Below are 27,218 nucleotides of genomic sequence, written 5' to 3' on the forward strand. Positions count from 1 at the left end.
ACTTCATCTCACGTACTTTGGACATGTTGTCAGAAGGGACCATTCCCTGGAGAAGGATGTCATGCTTGGTAAGGTGGAGGGTCAATGAAAGAGGGGAAGGCCCTCAACGAGATGGATTCACACTGGCTGTGACGATGGACTCAAGTATAGCAAGGATTATGGAGCTGGCACGAGACCAGGAGGTGTTTCGTTCTGCTGTGTACATAGGGTTGCTATGAGTCGGACACGACTTGACGGCACCTAACAACAACAGCAACAACAAGTACACAGAAACATAATTGATTTTTTATATTAATTGGATATCCTGCAACCTTGCTAAACTCAAATGAGTTCTAGTTCTAGTAACTTTTTGTAATATCTGTAACATTTTCAACAAAGATTACAATGTCATCTGTAAATAGGATAGTTTTACTTGTTCCTTTCTAATAGCACTGGTTTTTCCTCTTTTGGGGGCCTTATTGCATCAGTTAGAATCTCTGGATAATGTCAAATAGAAAGAATAATCATTATTTGCTGAATAACATTCAGACATTTTTCTCTAGTTTATATAGAGGCAAAAAGAAGACCTAAATGGAATGTCTAAATAAGTGGGTGATATTTAAATATTATTTTAAAATATCACATATTGAAGTTAGGATTACATGATTTTAACCAAAATAAAAATAAATAAAATGAAGTAAAAAGAACGATTAATCAGAACTGACAAACAACTTTAACCAATATTTTTTCTTTTACTTAAATTGATATTAATTCCTACACTACAATTAATAGGATATGCAAAACATTAAGAGTTTGGAATTTATACTGTCAAGATTACTAACACATTCTTTTCTATAACTGTAATTCCCATAGCTGTCTAATCTGTTCTACATAAAAATAGATTCCCTGGTCTTCTCTCATCCATTTCTTTATTTGAACTCATCTGTTAATTGACTGGACTTTGCCATGGAAGAGTTTTTTTACAAGAAACAGAAGAACTTAAGTATTTCTTTCCAAAGTTCCCACACTTTGAAAATATGACCGCTAACTTTTTACTAAAAGGACAGCTGGACTGCATATGAGATTTTTGGGGTATGCTTTCTTTTCCTTAGAAGTTTGTAAATGCTGTTCTACTATCTTCTGGCAACTAATATTGTTGTGAAAGTCTGATACTTCCTTTTTTCTTTTGGAGTGTTAATAAAAATTATTATATTTTTATTCTTTAGGTGTAGTAACTTTATCAACATATGTCTTAGTATTGATTGTTTTGCATCATTTTTCTGGGACCTTGTATATCTCTTAATCTGCAGACACAAAATTTTAGATTAGTAAATTTCTCTTTATTTATATATCTTTTAGTAATGTTTCAGACCATTTATTCTGTTCTCTTTTCCAGAAACATTGATTATGTCAACTTGCATCTCTCATTTCTCTTGTATATGTATCATGTATAATAATTTTTAGGTCATTCTTTTCCCATGTTAATTTCTTCAAGATTATCCACCATGCATTTAGTCACTTAATAAGCATTTATTAGACTGAGCACTAGGCACTAATCTCATACTGTAGATACAGTAACAAATAAAACAAAATTCAGCCTTCCTATTGCTTAGGTTCTCGTGGAATATACTATCTCTGATTTCATTTTGTTCATTTGGTCTTAATTTTTTGTTGTTTCTAATGCAGCTTTCCTTTTTGTAATATTTTCATTTTTCTCTTCTACGACTTGTTTTACGATGTTTATATTTGACCCATCTTTGTTTCTTTTGTCAGTTTATTTTGAATGTTATGCAAGTATCTCTCCTTCTATAAATTTTTCCCTCCCATGGCTTCTGTGACATCAGTGTCTCCTAGTTTTCTTGCTACTTTTCTACCTGCTTCTTTTTAGGTTTCTTTCACAAACTACTCTTCCTCTCTTCTTTCTTTAAAAAGCTGTTATTCCCTAACAATTCACCCTTGGCTATGTTCAGAGTCTCACCTTCTCAATGAATATACCATTTATATGCTGATAACAAATCACCTGTTTTTGGTTATCACTGTCTCCAGTGCCTGGAACAGTGCCAGATCTAGTAAAAGCTCAATAATAATAGGAAATGATAAATGAGTAACTCCCATCTATACTTGAATCCTGAATCTTGTTCCCATGCTTCAGACACATACCATGCATATCCCCAGATGCTCAAAATGACACATTCAGCATGCCTAAATCTTAACTTATTGTCCCTCCCATTATCTCTCTTAACTCAAAACTAAAATAAAATAAAAAACAAACAAATCCATTCTTCCTCTAATAGCTTCTGCCCAGAATAATTATGTTACCATCTCTCAAATTATCCTCCCTTTCACTCCCATTTCATTTTTTGTTTTGCATAAGTACATAATGCTCTCATATCTGAATCTAAAATCAGGAAATGGTCATCAATCATTTAACTTTCCCTATCAATATTCAGGCACTCTCTAGCTCAGTGATTCTTAACTAGAGGTAGTACATAGCTCGCTAACCCTTATCCAGAAAATCTGGGAATGTGCAGGAATTTTTGGTGGTCAAAATGGAGGGGGGCAATTCAGACCTGCAGTGGGTAGCACTTGTCAGGAGTCCCATACGTAACAAAAAACTGCCCAGCCTAAAATGCCATCGAAACAATGAACCTAGTTATTTTTTTAAGCCACAAGATGGCAATAAACTCAAAGAAAAGTCTAAAAAAATCACTTTTCCAGCTAAAAAGAAATACGTTGTTCCTAAATGTCCAAACAGGATAAAATATTTTTTTAATTGAAAATGATGAAAAACACTTTAAAATGAGGCTATGCATTCCAATTATTACTTGTAATGGAGATTATGAATGATTTGTTCCAAATAAAAAAATTACCAAAATGGCACAAAAATTCCCATACTTGTGATGAAAAACCTCATTTTGCTAAAAGAAGTATATCTGATAAATTCTTCATTTCTCAATAATTTCAACTTTTAGGAGCTCTGGTAGCACAGTACCTAAGGCACTTGACTGGTAACCAGAAGGCTGGTGGTTCAAAGCCACCAGCCACTCCTTGGAAGGAAGGTTGGGCAATCTACTTCCATAGTGATACCACCTCAGAAACCCAAGGAAGGGTCGCTATGAGTTGGATCCGACTCGATGGCACATAACAACAACAGAAGGTCAAGTAAACAACAATGGTGATAGCATGCTATATAGTCTTTGTTCTCTGAAGGCAGGGAGCCACAAAGCTCTGATGCCGAGTCACAAGAATTAGGTGAGATATCAAACTAATAATTTTTAAGAAATTAATAACAAGCAGTGACAATAAAGTAGTAAGTTTCATTTCCTTGAGTGGCTTATAAATTAGTTCCTAAGGCAATTCTAAGATGTTCTGAAATTGTTCCAAAGAATGAAAATAAGAATAATTGATACTTCCCATCATGACAATAGGAGCTCTGCTAGCACAGTGCCTAAGGCACTTGACTGCTAACCAGAAGGCTGGCGGTTCAAACCCACCAGCCACTCCTCGGAAGAAAGGTTGGGCAATCTACTTCCGTAGTGATACTGCCTTGGCAACCCAAGGAGGGGTCGCTATGAGTCGGGTCCGACTCGATGGCACACAACAACAACAACATTATGACAATGTTAAAATAGATAATATTCTGAGACTAAGAGTCAGTATGCTTATTTAAGAAACCAATTATTTTATAGCCTTATCCTTAAACAATATGCTTCTTTATTTCAAAGGCTTAGTTTACTTATTCCACAAAACACACCTACATATTAAAGCATAAATAAATTAATCTCTACTTCTTAGCAGCAGCAATGTAGAAAAGTTAAGAACACTGTGCTCTAAAATCAAACTGCCTAGGTTTGAGTATTGACTCTGTCATTTCATAGGCAGGGGGTGTTGGGCAAGTTACATAACCTTCCTGGGCCTTGGTTTCCTCACTTGTAAATGAGAATAACATAATACCTATCTCATAGGGTTGATGTAAGGATTTAAAGATATGATATATGTAAAGGACAAGGAGCTCTGGTAGCAAGTGCCTAAGGTATCTGGCTACTAAGCAGAAGGCTGGTGGTTCAAATCCACCAGCCATTCCACAGAAGCAAGAATGGGCATCTACTTCCGTAAAGATTTACCACCTTGGAAATCCAGTGGGTGTCGCTATGAGTCAGAATCGACCTGACGGCAGTGGATTTGGTTTTTTGGTTATATAAAGGACAATAGTGCCTGGCACATAACAAACTCTCAATAAATGTTAGTAGTGGTATTTGCTATTTATTATCACTATTACTATTTATTCTTAGTTTTGGAAAATTAATGCTAGTATAGGGATCCCTTAGGTCAGAAATGAAGAAAGTGTTATCACAATTTAAACCTAGCAACCCTATCTTATATCACACTACCTCGACAACAAGGATCTCTAAAGAAATAATCTCACTAGGTGGCATGCCTTTTCAGGCTCCAGACCCATAAATCTAAGCTACTCTTCAATTAGGAATCCTATTTATTGCTTTGCAAGTTCTTTAAACTATTCAGGCCCCATCTTGTACAATGTCTACAGGTTACAAAACTCTAATGTCCTCTCAAGGCATGCTCACATTGCAGTGCTACAGACCAGAAGAAAATGTACTCCAATTCTCTGAAAATTATTTTAATAAATAGGCACTGGCCTTCATGGTCACCAATGGAACATTAAGAGTAAAGGCATTATTGATAGTATATAGGTAAACTCTCTCTATATATAACTCCTATATTCTAAGATTAGATTTCTGTGTTATATCTTTCCTAAACAAATGAAGAATATAATTCCAACATATGATAGCCAAAAGGAAAAAGATATATCTATCTAAGAGTTAAAGAAGCTTTTTCTGTTTCTGAGTATGGTGAGACTACTAGTACTTATCCACCTCAGGTTCCCCTCTCCTTCCCATGTACATGGGAAGCCTGAGAAGATTATGTGTCCTAGACCCTTATATTAGGCAGGGCCATGTGCCTTGTTTTAATCTAAAAAATGTAAGCAGAAGTGACATTGTGACTTCTGGGCTAAGGCATGTAAGAGTTAGTGTGCCATACCATGTTCTCTTTTTCTTGCAAAACACATATTGAGACAGTGGCTTCATTAAGACAGAGGGAGCCTGGATCCTAAGCCATAGGAGGAAACACAGCCATCGTCGACCCACAGTGGTCTTGGCATGAAGAGAAGTAAATATTTGCTGTGCACTGGCATTTTGGAGTTTCCATAATGTAGCCTAGCCTAACTTGACAAATGCACTGAGGTACTTCACCTCTCTACATACTACCAACTAAGTGATAAGAGAGGTAAAAGAGGTAGGAGAAAATATGTACTAGTGTGCAGAATGGCAGAGTTATAGAATGCTAGCAATCTTTAGAAAATGGGAAGGAAAAATAGAATCACTTTAAGACAGCAAACCTATATTCCTTATGGAGTCTAAGATATCCCTTCTGGCACCTGTGTTCTGGCCATGGAACGTCTCTGCAGAGAAGATGAAAATATTTAAAGAGCAATTCCTACCTGCGTAACTGAGCATTTTCACTTCTTAGTGGTTGCATGGCCAGTGCTATTTCGACTTGAACATTTGTGTTTCCACTTACTTCTGGAAGCAAAGATATGCATGTCTCCACTTCCGTAACCAACCTCTGAATTTCTGAATCTCCTATAAAAAGCAGAAGAAATGAGTAAAAACATTATAAATTGTTTTTGGATAAGGTTATTAGTATGTATTACTAACAAATAAAATTTTTATAGATATGTACATATTTGCTATAAATAAATTCAACCCAATTATTTATAAGTCCCATTTTTCTCTCCTGCTGCCTGCATTTGCTTACTCTGAAGAATTCTAAAGATATTAAGGTCAGTAAATTAAAGATTAAGCATAAATCAAGGATTATTACTGATTTTCTTCATATAGTAGGCAACCAGTTTACACATACTTACCAGTTCATATTTACTGAAGGGCAACATTGTTGTTGTTGTTATGTGCCATTGAGTTGGAAGGACTCATAGCGACCCCTCCTTGGGTTTCCTAGGCAGTATCACTATGGAAGTAGATTGCCCCATCTTCCTTCCGAGGAGTGGCTGGTGGGTTTGAACTGCCAGACTTCTGGTTAGCAGTCAAGTGCCTTAGCCACTATGCTACCAGGGCAATATTAGAGTCCTATAATTGCTTACAGTAGTAACTTTTACAATACAATCTTTGATTCTGGCATAAACAAATAATTTACCTTAAGTGATTCATTTGGCAAAATAGTAAGTGAGGGTCTGCTAAGATTAGTTTTCATTATGTAATTTTATAATACTAGATTTAATACAACCAGCCACACCTCATTTGATGTGGCATCAAAAGCAATACCATTCCTGCTATTAGTTGCAGGGAGTGGATGTTTTGGGAGGTGACAAGCATAGGTGGAAGGTAGACAAGAGATCTTTTGTCCTTTTTTTGGTTCCCTCACTCCCCTTTTTATCTGTGAACTGAAAACATTTAGGGATTATAACATTAACTGTGTGATAAATAGTACAGTTGATTAAATACCACAGGGTATTTTAATACTCTGATACAAAATCCATGAATACAGGATACAACTGTGCCTGATTACCAAGCAATGTTCTATCAACCCTGTGTAGAGCAGTTTTGCTTATGGGTTTTGGAGCCAGAGACCTGGGTTCTACCACTTTCTGGCAATATAACGTTAGTCAAATTATTTAGATCTTAAAAATGAACATACAATATCTCATTAATAGCATTTATATTCATTACATATTGAAATGTTAGTATTTTAGATAAATTGGGCTAAATAAAATATACTATTAAAAATTTACTTAATTCTTCAAGTCTGGTTTTCTTCATGGTTAAATGAAGATAACAGTACCTCATATGGCTGCTGATAGGGTTAAATGAGATAATGTTCTCCAAGTCTGTTTCCTCATCTGTAAAATGGGGGTGATAACAGTACCTCACAAAGTTGCTAAGGAGTTCTGGTGGTGTAGTGGCTAAAGCATTCAGCTACTAACCATAAAGTTAGCAGTTCAAACCCACCAACTGTTCCATGGGAGAAAGATGAGTCAATCTGCTTCTGTAAAGAAAGATTTACAGCCTTGTAAACCCTATGGGGCAGTTCTGCTCTGTCCCATAGGGTCACTATGAGTTGGAATTGGCTCAGTAGCAGTGGGTTATAAGGTTGCTGTGAGGGTTAAATGAGATAATGCACACACAACACTTAGCACAGTGCCAGACACGTTGTAAGTATTCAACAAATGAAAGCTATTATTGTTACTTTTATTATGATTTTTACCATGATGAAGTATTTGGTTAAAAGAATGTTAGTAAATTGAAAGTCTGAAAATGCAGAAATTTTAACACATTAACGACTTAGATTAATGGTGCTGTTTTCCAATAGCAACATTTGAATTTGGTATTTTTTGTGTGTGTCAATTGGCAAATATTATTCAATCAGTGGGTCCACAATTGATTAGTTTCCCAAGACAACAAATCTGTAACACACTCCAAGAAAAAGCCATTATTTCAGAAAATATACATGAAATGAGAACACATGAGTACAACCTGGCTCAAATATCACGTAAGTCCATCTAAGACATTTTTCATGATTTAATTTAAAAAACTCTAAAAGTAAACTGAGAAGAGTAATAGTAAACTGAAAACCATAAAAGGTTTTGGCTACTTCTCAAGGTGAGATCTGTTAAACAAAATAACAGCTGGTTACCAAAGAAGTAATGGTTAGAAAATCTCTGCACCTTTTTCAAGTGGGGAAAATAAGCAGTCTACTACAGGGATTTAATCATCTTTAGCAGATCTGACCCCTAAAATTTTATTTTTACAAATTCTCTTTAGCCAAATCTTTTCATGGTCTCTTTGGATCAAGTAGAATGAATATATACACGGCAAGCAAAAGACTAAATGTTTGATATTCCCTAACATATTTCAAAACCGTGGGGTTAGGGTGGGAGAGGGTAGAGGGGGGATTTAAAACCTAAAAATAAAAAGCAAGCATAAAACAGGCAGAACTCATTTCTTTATTGGCTTAAGCCACAGCTCTAGGGAAACTATCCCTAACTCCATGTTGATTATTCTAAATGTAAATGCCGCTAAATAATATGACACTGCTATTTAGCATACCACCATGCTACAGAAAAACAGGAAGTGGTCATCTACCTTGTTCCGCTACCAGAGACTTGAGCTCTCCCAACAAATACTTTATAGTTCTAATTTTTTCAGTAGTCTGGTTCACATTTTTTGCCTTCTGCACATCCTTGGTTGTTCCCGCCTCTCGCACATGTATGTTTAAATCTTCACTTGTGGTTTTTCCAATGTGTTCCCTGGCGCATTTTTCTTTATTAGTGGCCAAGAAAGCTGGCTGTGATCGAGTGGGGCTTTTGTGTGTCTGACTGTCCAGATGAGCTTCTTTCCCAGGAGAATGCAACAGAGACATATATGCTTGGAAATATTTTAGTAGGTCTGCTTCCTTAGAATTTGCTTGTTGTGGCAGAATTCCATTAGCAAGACCCAGCGGCTGATGCACCGGTATAGCTGATTTATCAGTTCTGGGCAGGCCGCATGAAACTCCGGGACTGCTATTGAAGGAATTCCTTGGAACATCAGCAGAGTTCACCAAAACTGTTTTACCTTCTGATGCAAACTGGTTGTCACTATCAGTCTGAACTTGCTAAGGAAAGAAAAAATAAGTTAACTCTTCAAAAGTAAAAGCACTGACCTGCAGGCATTGATCAGAATAAACTCAAACCAGAAATATTAGAAAATGACTTTTTACATGATGGAGTTACAGACAACCAGCGAGTAAGCTGGACTTTTCCTCAGTAAAATAAAGATTTCTAGTTTTTTAAAGCTTAAGTAGTTCACTCTGCAGTATAAGTACATTATAGGGCTGTGACTAAGACAGATTGTTTGCAAATAACACAGACGGTTTAAAGGTATCAAAAATTAGTTGTGCTCAACATTTCCACTTTGGGAAATTATAAGAAAATAAGCTCAAACACAAAAAGCTTTTGCATAAACAAACTTACATAAAGTTATAATAGTAAAAACTTGGCTGTTACCTAAATGTCTAACCATAGGGGAGTGGTTATACCAGACTATAGCTTATAAAAACAGTAATAACCACTCATTAAAAATTTACAAAAGGTATATTTTAATAGAGAAACATGCTAACAATAAAATGTTAAGTGACAAAAAGCAGTACAGAAAACTATATAAAATTTAATTATATTTTCCAAAGAAAACAAACTTAATAGGAACAATCAAAGAAATAAGAAAACAAAACCTCACAGAGAATTTAATGATTGGAAAGTACTCTATTAACACGTTAATAGAAGTTGTACTTAGGTGGTGGGAATGGGTGATTTCTTTTTTCTTTGGTTCTCTATCCTGCCCCACCATACTTGCTGATCCCCCTCCCTACTTTGTACCCTACCATCATCCTTAAGAACTAGATATTTTTCTAATAAAAACAAAAACAACTTGAAAAAAATAGTCTTTATATCCTATTGCAATGAGACACAGTCAGTACATTCAGTTTTCCTTACTAAGATGATAGTTTCTACAAGCCAGTAATTTCTTGTATAGTACAAAAATTGTACCCACAGAATGAACCACTGGAAGGCAGGGTGGCCGCTGAGGTGACAGGACTGGGGTGGAGGTAGGTAAGCCATAACTAGAATGTGGAGTTGCCTGAGATTCTAAAAGTTAAGAGGAAGAAAAAATCACTCATATCTCATTGCTTATACAATAACCAGGCAATTTAATTAGAGCTTACATTCATGGTTTTAGAAACATTATTCATACTAACCAGAACGAGAAACAGTATGGCAAGGTATAACGGGAATTCCATTAACGCTGGTCTTTAAAGCCAAGTCATTCATCAGTGACATTTGAGTCTGCACGTGCTCACAGAGGGCTTGGTATATCATGGGTGAGTGCATTCTATAATGATCTTGCAATGACTGATTTTGTGCTATGTCTGATGAGTCTCTTTCATTTCTAGCAGGAGCTTCATTAGGTATCTGTTTCTTACTATCTGGAGATAATAATGTGAAAGAAAGAAAAAAATTCTTGAAATATAATTCTTCAAAAATTTTTAGAATAGGATCTTAGGGACCAAAAAGATTCTCAGAAGTAGCCCGATTAAATACAATACACTCCACAGAAAAGCTTTACCATTATGACTCCTAAAGAAAATTACTTCAAAGTTTTTTTCAAAGCAGATAGGTAAATACATTGTTTTCGCAGTCAAAAGTTATCAAGATTGTTCTTTAACATTTCCATTAAATGCTATTTGTGGAATTTGTCCTTCAATTACATTCTGATACGAAGAGCTCTTGATGGTGTTACATTCTCTCTAAAGTCCTATAAAAGTCCCTCAGTGTCCCTGATCCGGTTCATGCTCTCAGGGGATACTGGAACAGGAAAAACAAAGTACTTTGTAGCAATTCTGATCCTTTGGCTGTAAAGAAAATCAAAGCTCAGAGATCATGAAGAAAAATAAAGGACTTAATCTACACATTGGGCCTTCAAATTCTACTTTTCCAACTGTCTTCCCAAGATCTTCAACCGAAATTTTTTATTCTAGCCAGGCCAATTTAGTCACCCAACAGGCCTCTCACCTTTCTGTAACATTGCTCATGCTGACCCATCCCTTCTAATGCAATTCGACCCACTTACCAAAGCTCAGCTGGGGACTTGACTCTTCTACGAAGCCTTTTCTAATCATTCCAGTTCAGTCAGTTATAGCTCTTTGTGATCACAGAGGACACATTGTCTACACAAATCATATCCCACTTACATACTGCCCTATATTGCTTATCTTTTCACTATAAGCTTCTTTAGGAAGGCTGGCCATATCTCATACTTTATTATAATTTTCTCCCATTGAGCCTGGTATTAGTCTATGTACAAAATAGAAACCTGCTATTAATGAAATGAAAATGAAAACCAACAAAAGTTTTCTACATAGCACTCTTCTATAGATCAGTGCCAAAACCTGAATTGGACTTCCCTGATAACATTCCCTTCTGAAATGCATTCTAAGGACTATTGATAGCAATCAGAGTAGTCTGATAAATCACCGGTTATCAGGGTACAAAATAAATTTAGAAAAATATATAACTTTTGGCAGTACCTACTGAAGATAGATATACACATATTCTATGGCACAGCAATTTTAAGTGGGTATATACGTAAAATGAGCCCTCCTAGAGACAGAAGAGGGGATCTCACTGCAATCAACACTGAAGAGCTGGAGGTGGAGTAGAGTGCCTCCTTCGACCCAAGATCTCTGCACTTGACTTCCTTGGCAAAAAGACAGCAGAGACGACTAAGATGGCGGGCTGAGGAACCAAGAGGCACGAGACAGAGCAGTGGTCTTTCTGGCTCATGGAGTGAGAAAGCTGAGTGCCTTTGGACAGGAGGTTTGCTGGCAGAGTAGGATGCACCTATGTGTACCTATGGGCAGAACTGAAAGAGCTTTCTAACACTTGCCCATGCAGGGCAGAGGCCAGGCCAAGAAACTAAGAGTCAGAGAGGCATTTCTGAGGACACAGCAGAGGGGAGAAACTGTATACTGAGTGTGTTCCTGAACCTGAATTGTAGCCTGTTACTTCCCTAATAAAACCCCAAAATCACGAGTATTGTCTGTGAGTTCTGTGTGGCTGCTGCAGCAGATTCTGGAATGCAGCAGGGAAGTCGTGAGGGCCGTGGGAGTGACTGTTGGTGTCAGAGTGGGTAAAAAGGTGGAGAGTAGTGGCATGTGTGACCTCATAGGAATAAGTCTTGGGCTGCTGATGGTCATTCTGTCCTCCCTTACGAAGTTACAGGATGTCAGAAGATGCTGCCCCCCTGCTCTTTTTGGAGTGTGGTTCCTTTTGAAACACTCTATTCCTATGAATGTACTTCCCAGGCCAGATTACTTAATTCCTCAAACCAGATGATTTTTATTGTTATTTTAAAATCAAAATCAAACCCACTGCTACCGAGCTGACTCTGACTCATAGTGACCCCAATTGGGTTTCCAAGGTGGTAAATCTTTACAGAAGTAGATTGTTCCACCTTCCTTCCATGGAGCGGCTGGTGGGTTTGAACTGCTTACATTCTGGTTAGCAGTTAAATACCTTAGACACTGGTAGTGTAGTGCCTAAGGCACTGGACTACTAACCAGAGGGCTGGCGGTTCAAACCCACCAGCAACTCCTCGGAAGGAAGATGGGGCAAACTACTTCCGTAGTGATACTGCCTCGGAAACCCAAGGAGGGGTCACTATGAGTCGAGTCTGACTCGACAGCACATAACAACAACAACTACGTCACCAGAGCTCCATATAGCTGAGCTATATGCCTCTCTGCCAGCAGATGTCATCATCCAACATAAACTGATCAATGTCAAACGAATTTCTTAAAAATCAAAGCTTTAAAAAGACTTCCCATGCTCCCTTATTAATTCAGTCCATATGAAACTATATTGATAATGCTGAATGTTTTGATTTAAGATAGTTTTTTATCTTAATAATCCAAGGCAGGTAATATTATAAATTAATATAAAATATTGCATTTATATTTCTACCATACAATTTTTAAATAAACAAAACAAATCACCACTACCACCAAAAAAAGAGCCTGTTACTACACAAATACAAATGAATATATTTTCCTTGCTCTTGTTTCATTACACTAAACCACCTTCCATGACAATTTTACCCAACCAACCAGGATGGCAATATGTATTAGTGTCAGTTGATAAATTTATTCATAACCCACTAGAATTCATGAAAGGGATGCATTTATTTATTCAGTCCACAAAACTTTTCTAGTCCTTGCACTGTCTGACAGGTGAGAAAATTCCTGCCACCCAAATGTAGAACAAATATCTAATGCAGAAAGAGCCATGGATGGTAACTGTCTATTACAATTTGAAACATGTAAAAGAAAACCTGGCTGTGATGGGCATGACCAATGCTTAAAGGATTCTGCCTGTGGTGGATAACTTCCCCCAGATGAGAGTAGCAATATATACATATCTTACTGAAAGCAGTCTTATACCCAAAGCATTCAACAGTTGCTAATTTAAACAACAACAACAAAAATTTCTTTCTTTAAATGTCAGGGGCACCGCCAAGTAAGTTCAGTGCATTTCTGGAACTGCTTCTCTGCCTCCTTACTCCCCTTATACATCACAGTACACTTACTTGACCCCATGTTGTTATATGTTATATGTTGTCCATAGACACTCAATAAACAGGCAGGTGTCAGACAAAAAGTACATAAGGATGCTCTAGAAGAAAGATAACACCAAATACCAAAATATTGTATGTTAAAGTTAAAATGATATACACGTTATATCATATCATAATATATTGTTTAACATGCTATAAACAATTCCTTAAGGTTCTATTTATGATTACCTTACTTGGGGGAATATTTAAAAGAGCAAGTGTTGAGCTTGATTTTTATGTATTGTTGAGGGTGGCAATAACAGAGCAAAATCTTGCAGACAGTGCTACCAAGTTTGGTAAACTGACAAAGAGCAGTTGAACCAAAGGGAAGGCAGTTTCTGCTCCTTATGAGTCAGCCTTAGGAGCAAATAAAGCAATGAGAACTGATTTCTAATACTGCTACCCAAAAGGAGACTGTTGTATGGGAAGCAGGTCCTTCCTTCTGATGAACAATGTCTAGAGGGAGAGATAAGAATACTGTGCCTTGATCACAGGCCAGAACTGATGATCTAAACTACTGATCTAACTCTAATCCAAATGAGAATTTAATGCTGGAGACCCAAAATGCCAGATATTTTCCAAATCCATCCTCTCCTCATCTCTACCCTGTTCTCCCTGGGATGCTAATCTATATGGATTGCATTGTTGAAAGATAGCCCTTCTTGGGTCTCTCCTGCTCTTTGAGGACTTACTGGGTAAGCCAAGAAAGAAGCAACTTTGAGGGATGACATAATGTTTCCCTCTAGGACAAAGAGCAGGCTTGTTTACTGCTTGCTATAAAAGCAATGAGTGGTATACACATAGAATGGAATACTACTCAGCAATAAAGAAAAATGAGTTCCCAAAACATCTTACAACATAGATGAACTTGTGGAACATTAACTTTGAGTTAAATAAGTTAATCACAAAAAATCATATATTGTATGTGTTTTGGTTACCTAGTGCCGTTCTGATAAGAATATACCACAAATGGGATGCCTTAAACAAACAGGAGTTTATTCTTACAATTTGGAGGCCTTAAGTCCAAGTTTAAAGTGCCAGGCTCTAGGGACTGTGTGAAAGCCCCTCGACCCTGGCCTTCAGCTCTGCCTCTTGCTCCTGGCCCACTGAAGCTAGAGGCATCTCTCTTCACTCAGGCAGCTACTGGCTGGTGAGGCTAACAAGCCCAAGGTCGATAAATAAAATGACACAGTCCTGATGTTACCAAACCACACACAGCAGGCCATAATTCAAGTCCACTGAAAGTCCCAAGGTCAGCACAGCATGGCAGGCTATTGAACAACATGACTACACGCAGGGTTCAAAAGTGCCATAAGCTAGAGACCGTGCCCCAAGGCTTGTGCTTATAAACAGGAAGCAGACCACGTCCCTAAGGCAGCTACTCAGCCGCTCACAGTAGATTCCACCATGGAGTTGATTACCAGTCTCATCATGGAGAATACCATATCCAGCTGCCCAGTCACTCAACCAGGCCCAGCCAAGTTGACAGACAAACTTAACTGCCACAGTATGTTTTCACTTTTATGAAATGACATGACTAGGTAAATATGCAAAAAATAATGTTCATCACTGAGTAACAGGTCTGGGTGGGGAAAAAATGGAGATCTACTCTCTAGATAGCAGACACTAGCCATTTTTGGTGATGGGAAGGTTAACTCCAAATGATGGTGAAGTATGCACAGCTTGATGAAAGTAAATAATGTCACTAAGATGTAAACATCAAACAGAACAAGGGGACACTACATGGTTTAAAATCAAGAAGGGAGTGCGTCAGGGTTGTATTCTGTCTCCACACTTATTCAATCTATATGCTGAGCAAATAATCCGAGAAGCTGGACTATATGAAGAAAAACATGGTATCAGGATTGGAGGAAGAATCATTAACAACCTGAGATATGCAGATGATACAACTTTGCTTGCTGAAAGTGAGGATGACTTAAGGCACCTACTGATGAAGGTTGAAGAATACAGTCTGCAGTATGGATTACATCTCAACATAAAGAAAACAAAAATCCTCACAACTGGACCAATGAGCAGCATCACAATAAATGGAGAGAAGATTGAGGTTGTCAAGGAATTCACGTTGCTTGGTTCTACAATCGATGCCAACGGAAGCAGCAGTCAGGACGTTAGACGACGTGTAGCATTGGGAAAGTCAACTGCGAAGGAACTGTTTCAAGTGCTGAGGAGCAAGGATATCTCATTGAGGACTAAGGTGCGCCTGACACAAGCCATGATATTTCCAATCACCTGGTATGCATGTGAGAGCTGGACAATGAATAAGGAAGACCGAAGAAGAGCTGATGCTTTTGAGTTGTGGCGCTGGCGAAGAATGCTGAAAGTACCATGGACTGCTAAAAGAACTAACAGATCTGTCCTGGAGGAAGTGCAGCCAGAATGCTCCTTGGAAGCAAGAATGGCCAGACTTCGTCTCACCTATTTTGGTCATGTGGTAAGAAGGGACCATTCCCTGGAGAAGGATGTCATGCTTGGTAGGGTGGAGGGTCGATGAAAGAGGGGGAGGCCTTCAAGGAGATGGATTGATACGGTGGCTGCGATGATGGGATCAAGTATAGCAGGGATTGTGGGGCTGGCGTGGGATCAGGCAGTGTTTCGTTCTGCTGTGCATGGGGTCACTATGAGTCGGAAACGACTCGACGGCACTTAACAACAACAACAACAAGATGTAAACAAGAAAAAATGACCTTTTGGTAATTGCTATGGCATATATAATTTTGCAGCAACCAAAAAAAATATGTGCAGGTATGTTGTTGTTGTTGTTGTTGTTATGTGCCCTTGAGTTGGACCCGACTCATAGTGACCCCTCCTTGGGTTTCTGAGGCAGTATCACTAAGGAAGTAGATTGCCGCATCTTCCTTCCTAGGAGTGGCTGGTGGGTTTGAACTGCCAGCCTTCTGGTTAGCAGTCAAGTGCCTTAGGCACTACGCTACCAGAGGTCCCATATGCAGAGCTCCCATATATGTGTGTGTGAGTATGTGTGTGTACACACACACATACTCACGCACACAGGCATATATGCATAGGTTGTTGTTGTTGTTATGTGCCGTCGAGTCGGCCCCGACTCATAGCGACCCCTCCTTGGGTTTCCGAGGCAATATCACTACGGAAGTAGGATTGCCCAACCTTCCTTCCAAGGAGTGGCTGGTGGGTTTGAACCGCCAGCCTTCTGGTTAGCAGTCAAGTGCTTTTAGCCACTATGCTACCAGAGCTCCATGCATAGGTATGGGTATGTATATATATATGGTACACTCACTCACTTATCAACATGCTTAGGTTCCAAAGCCCAGGTCATTATGTGAAAATTGGCATTACACAAAAATTAGAGGATAATCACATCAGATCAAAAAATGGAAGATTATTACATTATTACATAACTGTCAGATTTTATCATTATATAACTGCCAAGCCACTGAGAATTATGGCCCGACCAAGTTGACACATAACTTTTAACTATCACAGCCAACATACCTTGTACTTTAGTGTTTGTTACTGCCAGACATATGTCATTAATGCACAAACTAGTCAGATTTACCATTTTAAGTGTAAAATGTTGATATGTGAGGAGTAGGGGTATGTGTGTGTGTGTGTGTGTGTGTGTATATACACACACACACACACATATATACATATGTGTACACATATGCATATATATTCATATATATAATAAAGCACATAGGGGGCACAGGTACAGATACTTAGACATAACCAAATATCTCACGGGACTGGTTTTCTAAGGTTGAAGCCTTAGGACCATAGTCTCATGGGACACCTTATGTTCTACATAACGTTTATGTTCTACATCCTAGTTTGGAGAGTAGTGTCTGAGGTCTTACAAGCTTACAAATGGCCATCTAAGATACAACTATTGGATTCTATTTGTCTGGAGCAAAAGACAAAAAGGGAAAACAAAGATTCAAAGAGGAAACTAATGTACAGAGCTAATGGTCTATACATGGCCTCACTGACCCTGAGACCACAACTAGATGGTACACAACTACCACTACCGATAATTCTGATCAGGGACATAATAGATGGATCCTGATACAATGGGAGGAAAACATAGAACAGAATCTTAAACTCTTAAAAAAATCCAGACTTATTGGATCCATTGATACCGGAGGAATCCCCAAGACTATGCCCTGAGATACTCTTTAAACTTTGAACCAAAACTAGGCCCTAAAGCTACCTTTTAAATTAACAGATTGGTTCACAAAATAAAGAGTATCACTCATGAGTACTATGGTCCTTTAAAAAATCATCTACATGAGACAAAATGGTCAACAATTACTCTAAAACAAAGGTAAGAAAGGAAGGAGGCAGGGAAATTAGATTAATGGAAACAGAACCACCAGAAAAGAGATAATGAGAATGTTCATACATTACGAAGAATGTAACCAATGTCACTAAACAATCTGTGTAGAAATTGTTGAATGGGAACCTAAGCTGCCAGGTAACCCTTCACCTAAAACATAATTGAAGGGGAAAAAAAAATGTATTCCCTAAGCTCAGTGTTCCTCAGCGGAAACCAAAACTCCATAGCACATGCAACATCCATCTGGGCCCATCACACCACACTCATGGAAACTGATAAGGGGAAACCAAAGCAAATATGCTGATATACATGCTGTGCCACGAGTAATAAAGTCCTTTCTCTAACCCAGGTGACTTGTGTCTTCTGCCAGCATCCACAACACAGTAACAGACTAATTTAATAATAACATACAAAGAAAATAAAAATCAAATCCCAGACCTGATATACATCAAAGGTTACCACTGCGTTCAAATCAGTGGGAGTCTTGGCATATCCAAGAAGGAAAAAAGCATGATGTTGGAGTATTATTCCTGATTCCTCCCCCACTATAGGTTGGCCATGTCTCTCAAATGAAGCTCAGTACTCTTCAAGGCAGCCTACACTATACAATATCCTCTGTCTGGGTTTCAGTAACCTCTCCCTCTCCTCATCCCTTAAGGCCTAGGGATGATGACAGCACTATTGCTGCTGCTACTAGTCCATGGCTACTACACAATCCTTTATGTTTTCTCTAGCCTCCACTCATACTTCGGTAATGAGTCCCTTTGAAATTATTCTAATTTGAGCATTGCCATTTGTTTCCTGTTGGTAACACCCTGTCAGAAGTAGTTAAATTAGGGTCTAACAAGTTGTTACCCTGGCACTCACTGTCAGCCACCTACATCCGAAATAAGAGTACCTTGGGGAAGAGTCTTTTAGAAAAGAAATAATCTGCTTTGACGTGAAAAGTAGATGAGAAGAATAAACCAGATCAAACCAGACTCACTGCCATCGAGTCAGATCTGACCCATAGCGACCCCTCCTTGGGTTTCCAAGGTGGTATCACTACAGAAGTAGATTGCCCAAACTTCCTTCCGAGGAGTGGCTGGTGGGTTTGAACCACCAGCCTTCTGGTTAGCAGTCAAATGCCTTAGGCACTATGCCACCAGAGATCCCTGGAATAGCCACTATTCCTTCATTTGTATATTAAACTAAAAAACCAAACTCACTGCCATGGGGTTGATTAACACTCACAGAGAACCCATAGGACAAAGTAGAACTGCCCCATATGGTTTCCAATATAAATCTTTATGGAAGCAGACTGCTTCATCATTCTTCCATGGAGTGGCTAGTGGGTTTGAACTCACTAGCAGCCAAATGCTTTAACCACTGCACCACCAGAGCCCCAATAAATAGTCCTCTTCTTTAATAGTTTAGACCACCACCAACAACAACAAAAATATAATTCAGTCATCAAGTCAATTCCGACTCAAAGTGGTAAATCTTTACAGAAGTCAATTGCCCCACCTTCCTTTGGCAGAGCAGCTGGTGGGTTTGAACCACCAATCCTCTTAGCAGTCAGATGCCTTAGGCACTGCACCACTGAGCTCCTTAACAGTTTAGACCAGTAAATTTTTTCTTAAAAAGATCAGATAGTAAATAAATACTCCAGATTTTGGAGACCACAAAGTCTCTGTCAACATTACGCAACTCTGCCATTATATCACAAAAGCAGCCATTGGAAATATGTAAACACATGAGCATGGCTATGTTCCAATAAAATTTTATTTATAAAACAAGTAAACAAAATAAATACTATTTACAAAATAAAACTGGCTATAGTTTGCTGACCCCTGATTTTTTTTTCATTGTCCAAGAGAACTATAAGGCAAGCTACATACGTAATTTAAAATTTTCCAGTGATCACATTAAAAAAGTAAAAAGAAATACAAAACTAATTTTCGTAATATACTCTATTTAAATTATCCAAAATAATAATGTTTCAACATGTAATTAATATAAAAATTAAGATATTTCTATTTATTGCACTAACTCTTCTAAATCCAGTGCGTATTTTTCTTTACTTAAAGCAATTGCAATTTGGATGCTAAATTTTCTTCAGAAATAGCTTATGTGTATTTAGAATTAATAAAATTTGTAGGTGAAAAACCCATTACCATCGAGTCAATTCTGACTCATAGTGACTTTACAGGACAGCAGAACTTCCCCTTAGGGTTCCCAAGGCTATAAATCTTTATGGAAGCAAACTGCCTCTTCGTTCTCCCATGAGGGGTGCTAGTGGGTTCAAATCGCCAACCTTTTGGTTAGCAGCCCAATGCTTTAACCACAGCACCACCAGAGCTTCTTCTAGAGTTAAAAAGGAGCCCCTATCTGGCATAAAAGGTTAGGTACTCAGTTACTAGACAAAATGTTGGCAGTTTGAATCCATCCAGAGTTTTAGTTTCATAGCCCCATGTGGCTAATGTCTAACACTTTGGATGGTGCAGGTGGAGATAATATGAGACTAAATGTTACTGGTCTCCAAGGAGGGTTAGGGAGGAGACTGAAGTAACTAATTCCCCCACCTTTGTCCTCTAACTCAGGATCATCCAGAACATCAACCTCTACACCCATGAACGAGCTACCCTCATTTTGTCAGCCTCTTTGCCTTGTTTCCTTAGATGACTTTCCAGACTTCACCCTTTGCCAAAGCTAAACCTGAGCATGCATTCCTGTGCTGACATTTCTGGCTGCTTGAACTGTGGCATCAGCTATTCCCATTCCTCTCCATCTGAATTCTCATTCTGAACTTTTTTTATCTCTGTCTTGGGGTGCATTGTTCTATAGGTGTCCCTGCAACAACATACTCAAAATGTGCTTTTCTAAATTGTTTGTTAAATTACTGCACTTAGTTAAGTCAGCAAAATTAACTGTGAGGGTGTAAATACCCTTCACTATATCCTTCATAACACAATGGCAGGTCCCCTTTCCTTATTCATCTAGCCAACCTGGAATTTTCCCTTCTTAAGTACCATGTATTTTAACTGTGGAGCTCAATAAGTGAGAGCCTATTAGGATATACACATATAAAATAATTTTAAAACAATTAGTACCTATAAGTATACTTGCGACACAACCAACCTATGATTATCTGAAAAACAAGTGGCAGAGAAAACAAAAAGAACTCTTAATATCCACTAAGTATCACTTAGGGTTTGAACCTTTTCTCCTACAAAACCCAGACATAGCTTCTCTTCCTTCTTATCTTTTGGGGGAAGTGATAGAGAGCAAAGTAACTTTGAAAAAGAGATTAGAAGCTAAATAGAGGAGCAGAAGTATATGCAGTCTTACACTTGAATAACCGGTACATTATTAACTGGAAGACAACTGTATATTCCTGTTTTATCAAAACCCCCAGAATTACAGATTTTATTTAAATAAATGAGAAAAAAAATGCTTACAATTTTCTTTCCAGACAGCTGAAGGAAGAGTGTGATTTTCAGGTCCTTTCTTTTTAGATCCACATCTTTTGCCCTCTGAAGTTCTGGAGTTGGATTTATATTTATTTTCTAAATATGCTGTTTCTGAACCTATTTACAATTTTAAAAAAGATCATTAAAATTAAAAGGACTACTTAATATAGAAAAGGTGATCAGCAAAGAAGCATTGAAAAAATAAAACCTGAATCTTCATTTCTCAGAATGTCCCGCAGTAAAGAAGCACAACCATCAAGCCCCTGTACGGTTTCACTCTGTAATGAGAAAATCATTTAGAATACGTTTGGACAGCAAATTTTAGTGTAGGAAAACAACAAAAAAAATTACACTGCTTTGAAATTTCTTTATTTAGAACAATTATTGGTAGAAAACATGTTTTAAAATAGTAAGCCTCAGAGTTACTTGTTGTTAGATGCTGTCAATTCACCCTGACTCACGGCAACCCCACGTACAAAGGGCTTACACAGTGGTGATCCATAGCGTTTTCACTGGCTAATTTTTGGAAATAGGTTGCCAGGCCTTTCTTCCTAGTCTGTCTTAGTCTGGAAGCTTTGTTAAAACTGTTTAGCATCATACCAATGCACAAGCCACCCTGATAGACAGGTGGTACTTGTGCTTGAGGTACATTGGCTGGGAACCGAACCTTGGTCTCCTGCAAGGTCAGTGAGAATTGTACCACTACCACTATCCACTTTCTTAAGCTAACTAGTACTTTACTTGTGCATTTTATTTCCCTTTTTTAGTTTTTACCTGAAGACAAACTGAAATAATGTGTATTGGATGTATTAAGTTTAATCTTACCTGATTTTCCAAATCAGAGTGGATTGGATAGCCAGAATCGGCATTAAAACGTGACACTTTTCTTAAATGGGTCCTAGAAAACAAGTTTGTTAATATTCTTATGTTGTTGTTGTTGTTATGTGTCATCAAGTCAAACCCGACTCATAGCGACCCCTCCTTGGGTTTCCGAGGCAGTATCACTACGGAAGTAGGATTGCCCAACCTTCCTTCCGAGGAGTGGCTGGTGGGTTTGAACCGCCAGCCGTCTGGTTAGCAGGCAAGTGTCTTAGCCACTATGCTACCAGAGCTCTCCCAATGTTCTTATAAATATGAAAAATATATTTTGTCCCAAAATATATTAGTAAGTAGTCTATTCTTTCTAGCAAAGGTTGGACAAGAACAGATTTATATAAAGATTGTAAAGACTGTTAAACCTTAAAATGATTAACATGAGTAGATGTGAAAGTTTCCTCTCCAAAATTGTGAAGGTCGAGGTCCACCTAGTTTTGGAGGGAGGCAAAATGTGGTCTAGCGCAGAGACCTAAAAAAACCTTGAAATTTCCTTAAGTTGTAAACTTCTTTAAGTACTTACCCTTTTTTTCCATTTGTTAATTTAACGGGTCCAGTGTGTCTTCTTGAAGACAATACCTATGACATAATACACATTATAGTAAACATATAGATATTTTTATTTTCAATAAGGTGTCTTGACAAAATGTTATTCATTGTTTATAATTGTGATGTTGTTGTTGTTGTTAGGTGCCAAGTCACCTCTGACTCAGCAATACCACATGCAACAGAACGAAACACTGCCCCATCGTGTGCTATCCTGTCTTGCTTACACCATCCTCTTAACTATTGCTATGGGTGAGCCCATTGTTGCAGCTACCATAATTTAACACCTTAAAAACTCCCAATTACAATTTAACTCTTAAAATAAATACTTGTTCTAAATGTCAAGCAAGTAACACATATTTTTGCTCTGCATCTATTTAAGCTGAAGAAATTGAGATTATTTTAGGTACAAGTAAATACTACAGTTAAGTTTGGACGATACTCAATCTGTAAACAATTTCCACATTCCCTAAATTCTTCAAAACATACAAGTTTCTTCAATGTACAGGCCAAAGTTTCTAACTCTTAATCTATTTATCCAAGTTATTTGGATAACTGAAAAGGCCAGTACATGGAACTACCATTCCTCTGACCCACATTTCTTTCTCTTAATCTTTCTTCTTAAACTTACATAGCAATTTTTCAAAAAATCTTTTGTAAGTAATATGTGGGCTACCTTTTACATAGAAAAAAGGAAAAAAAATATGTATTTGCTTTTATATGCATTCATTTTTTCTCGGAGTTACTCAAGAAACAGACAAAGTGGTTATCTCTGGAAATGGAAATTGAGTCCCTGGGTGGAACAGTGGTTAAAGCACTGGGCTGCTAACCTAAAGGTTGGCAGTTTGAACCTACCAGCCACTCCATGGGAGAATATGAGGCAGTCTGCTCTGTAAAGATTTACAGCCTTAAGTGATGCACACGGTTAAGCACTCAGCTACTAACCAAATGGTTAGTGGTTCAAATCTACCCTGAGGCACCTCAGAAGAGAAGTTTAGAGATCTACTTCTAAAAGGAACCAGCCTTGAAATCCCTACAGGGCATGGTTCTGACACACATGGAGTCATCATGATTAGCAATTAACTGCACCACAACTTTTCTTGGGGAGGGCGACAAGGCAAGAATGGAGACTTTTCACATTATATCTTGTCATATATTAATAATTTTAAACCAGATATATATAACTCTATTCAGATTACAATGTTAAAAAGTCGTGAGTTAAAGTCTCTAATTCACCCTCCTTGTTTCACTCTCCAGATATTATCACTGTTTTGTTTTATAGTTTTGTTTACAATTTTTCTTGACATGTTTACAGATTTCATCCAAAGAGAACTTTGAGCAATAACTACCAAACTTTCTGGAGTTATATAACACTACTGTTTGCTTAAATACATGAAATGTGTTGCTGTTCTTATTAGGCGCCATCGAGTCAGCTCTGACTCACAGTAACCCTATGTACAACTGAATAAAACATGGCCTGGTCCTGCACTATCCTCACAACCTTTGCTATGCTTGAGCCCATCATTGCAGCCACTGTATCAATCGACCTTGTTGAGGGTCTTCCCCTTTTCCGCTGACCCTCAACCAAGCATGATAATCCTCTCCAGAGACTGGTCGTTTCTGACAACATGACCAAAGTAGGTGAGATGAAGTCCTTGCACATTTCATTATAATACTTTGTCTTCTGGAGCTGCCTTTTGAAATCTTCTGTTCAGCTGTTTTACTTCATTCTTCTTCCATTTGCTTTAGCTACTCTCCATTCAAAAGCAAGTGTCAGAGTCTCTTTGACACCCATTTTGGTCTTTTCCTCCTTCTCTGTCTTTTTAATGACCTTTTGCTTCCTTCATATATGTTCTTGATATCATCCCACAACTCATCTGGTCTTCAGTCATTGGTATTCAACGTGACAAACCTCTTCTTCAGATGACCTCTAGATTCAGGTAGTATATAATCAAGGTCATACTTAATTTTCTTCAGCTTCAACTTAAACTCGCATATGAGCAATTGATGGTCTGTTCCACAATCAGATCTTGACCTTATTTTGATTGATATTGGGCTGCTCCATCACCTCTTTCCACAGAGGTAGTCTATTTGATTCCTGTGTATTTCATCTGGCAAGGTCCACATGTACAGTCACAGTTTTTGTTATTGAAAAAAGGTATTTACAATAAGTTGGTCTTACAAAATTCTATCATGGGATCTCTGGCAATATTTTCCAACTACTGATGCTTCTTCATTTCCAACTTTTGCATTCCAATCACCAATAATGATCAATGCATCTTGATTTCATGTTTGGTCAATTTCAGACAGCAAAAGTTAGTAAAAATCTTCAATTTCTTCATCTTTGGCTTTAGTGATTGGTGCATAAATTTGAGTAGTATCAACTGATCTTCCTTGTAGGCATATGGATATTTTCCTATCACTGACAACACTGAAGTTCAGGATAGATCTTTAAATGTTCTTTGTGATGATGAATCAATGCCATTCTTCAATTTGTCATTCCCAGTATAATAGATCATATGACTGTCTGGTTCAAAATGGCCAAACCAGTATATTTCAGCTCACTAATGCCAAGAATAGCTATCTTTATGTGCTCCATTTCATTTTGACAATTTCCAATTTTCCTAGATTCATACTTCATACATTCCACATACTGATTTTTAATGTTTGCAGCTATTTCTTCCCATTTTGAGTTGTGCCCAATCAGCAAATGAAGGTCTCGAAAGCTTTACTCCATCCATGATTAAGGTCGATTCTCCTTTGAGGAGGCAGTTCTTCCCCAGTTGTATTTTGAGTGCCTTCCAATCACACTTGACTGCTAACCAGAAGGCTGGCAGTTCAAACTCACCAGCCACTCCTTGGAACGAAGGTTAGGCAATCTATGTCCATAGTGATACTGCCTCTGAAACCCAAAGAGGGGTCACTGTGAATCAGGTCTGACCCAGTGGCATATTAACAACAACCACCAATCTGAGGGGCTCCTCTTCTGGCACTATATCAGACAGTGTTTCACTGCTATTCGTAAAGTTTTCCAGTAATAAATCAGTGTTTCATTACTATTCATAAGGTTTTCAGGGCCAGTTTTTTCACAAATGTTGGCCCCGTCCTTCTTCCCAGACTCTTAGTCTGGAAGCACCAGTGAAACCTGTCCACCATGGGTGACCTAGCCGGTATTTGAAATATGAGTGACATAGCTTCCAGACTCACAGCAACACACAAGCCACCAAAGTATGCCAAACTGACAGACAAGTAGTTGATATGAAATGTACTTCCTCCTAAAATGCTACTGAGAATGGATTTTAAAATAATGGATAGCATTATACTTCTCCTTGAAACAATTTGGAATATGATAGAGGGTCATGAAGGCCACAGTAACAACCAACATCTTGGGAAACAAGACCCCATGTAATGTAGCTCTACTTGTCTCTGCATCACACTCTTAGGGTCTTTTCCTTTGGTATATCTATGTTGGTACACTGGTGGAATCATAATAAAAATCCAAATTGTGCTACTGCTATACCCTGGACCAAGTCCAAAAACAACTAACACAATTATTGTCTTCAAAATTAAAGAAAAAAAATATGCTAAGTACATGGTATAATTATAAGATTATATATTGTATTTCTCCAAAAAACAGAAAAGGTTACTTTGTATAAAATCTAGAAAAGAATAGCACCGGATAAAAGCACTCTGAAACAGTAACTACTATCATATTAGTACATTTCCTTCCAATTTCTTTTCTTTACAAATAATTTTTTATTTTGAAATAATAGAAAAGAAGTCCTGCACAGTCTTCACCCACAATCTCCAGTTGTTGACATTTTACATTTTCTCTCAATATATACAGTATTTTTTTTTCTGAACAATTTTAACATAAATTAGATATAAAATTCTATACTCCTAAATATTCCCTAAAAGCAAGGACATTCTCTTATATAGCCAAAATTAGCAAATTCAGGAAATAAACACTGATACAGGACTATAATCTGAGCTATAGACCTTATTCAAATTTTGCCAATTATCCCAATACTGTCTTTTTCAGGAAAAAAATTCTGACCCACATCTAATCTAGGATCACATAGAATTGTCATATCTCTCTAGTCTCCTTTAATCTGGAACAGTTCTTCAGGCTGTCATTCACTGTCTTTTATTACCTTGACAAAATCACTGCCATCGAGTCAAATCTGATTCATAGCGACCCTTTCTTGGGTTTCCGAGGTGGTATCACTACGGAATTAGATTGCCCAACCTTTCTTCCGAAGAGTGGCTGGTGGGTTTGAACCGCCAGTTAGCAGTCAAATGTCTTAGGCACTACACCACCAGAGCTCCCAATTTGAAGGAAACAAGTCAGTCTAGTTGTTTTGCAGAATGTCTTTCTGGACATTTAGATTTCTTTATGTTTCCTCCTTAGATTCAGGTCCTGCATTTTTGGCAAGAATACCACAAAAGGTACATATGCTACCTCCTGAAATGGATGAATACCAACCAGTTCTTTTTGGTATACTGACTCAATGTACTCCTTCCAGCTTCTTTTGATGCTTCCTGCATCATTCAATATTTTGCCCATAGAATCCTTCAATCTTGCAACACGAGGCTTCAATTTTTTTCCTCAGTTCTTTCAGCTTGAGAAATGCCAAGCATGTTCTTCCCTTTTGGTTTTCTAACTCCAGGTCTTTGTACATTTCATTATAATAATTGGGTCTGTCTGCTCAAGTTGCTCTTTGAAATCTTCTGTTCAGCTCTTTTATCTTGTCATTTTTTCCACTTGCTTTAGCTACTCTTCACTCAAGG

General features: G+C 37.9%; 1 protein-coding gene across 1 annotated transcript in view; it reads right to left on the reverse strand.

Moving 5' to 3' along the window:
* The window catches only part of CCDC14 (coiled-coil domain containing 14), a 60,743-nt gene that overhangs the window by 27,253 nt on the left and 6,272 nt on the right, over positions 1-27,218 (reverse strand). Inside the window, exons 2-9 of the mRNA XM_042782121.1 lie at positions 22,405-22,460; positions 21,834-21,906; positions 21,217-21,286; positions 21,000-21,125; positions 9,811-10,050; positions 9,606-9,700; positions 8,160-8,670; positions 5,501-5,642 (exon numbers count right to left, since the gene is read on the reverse strand). Of these exons, the coding sequence (XP_042638055.1) occupies positions 5,501-5,642; positions 8,160-8,670; positions 9,606-9,700; positions 9,811-10,050; positions 21,000-21,125; positions 21,217-21,286; positions 21,834-21,906; positions 22,405-22,460 (1,313 nt within the window). The remainder of the gene's footprint in view (positions 1-5,500; positions 5,643-8,159; positions 8,671-9,605; positions 9,701-9,810; positions 10,051-20,999; positions 21,126-21,216; positions 21,287-21,833; positions 21,907-22,404; positions 22,461-27,218) is intronic.

This window comes from Orycteropus afer, unplaced genomic scaffold, assembly GCF_000298275.1.
Source record: "Orycteropus afer afer isolate SDZICR_OR568_19922 unplaced genomic scaffold, OryAfe1.0 scaffold00245, whole genome shotgun sequence".
Classification (NCBI taxonomy): Eukaryota; Metazoa; Chordata; class Mammalia; order Tubulidentata; family Orycteropodidae; genus Orycteropus; species Orycteropus afer.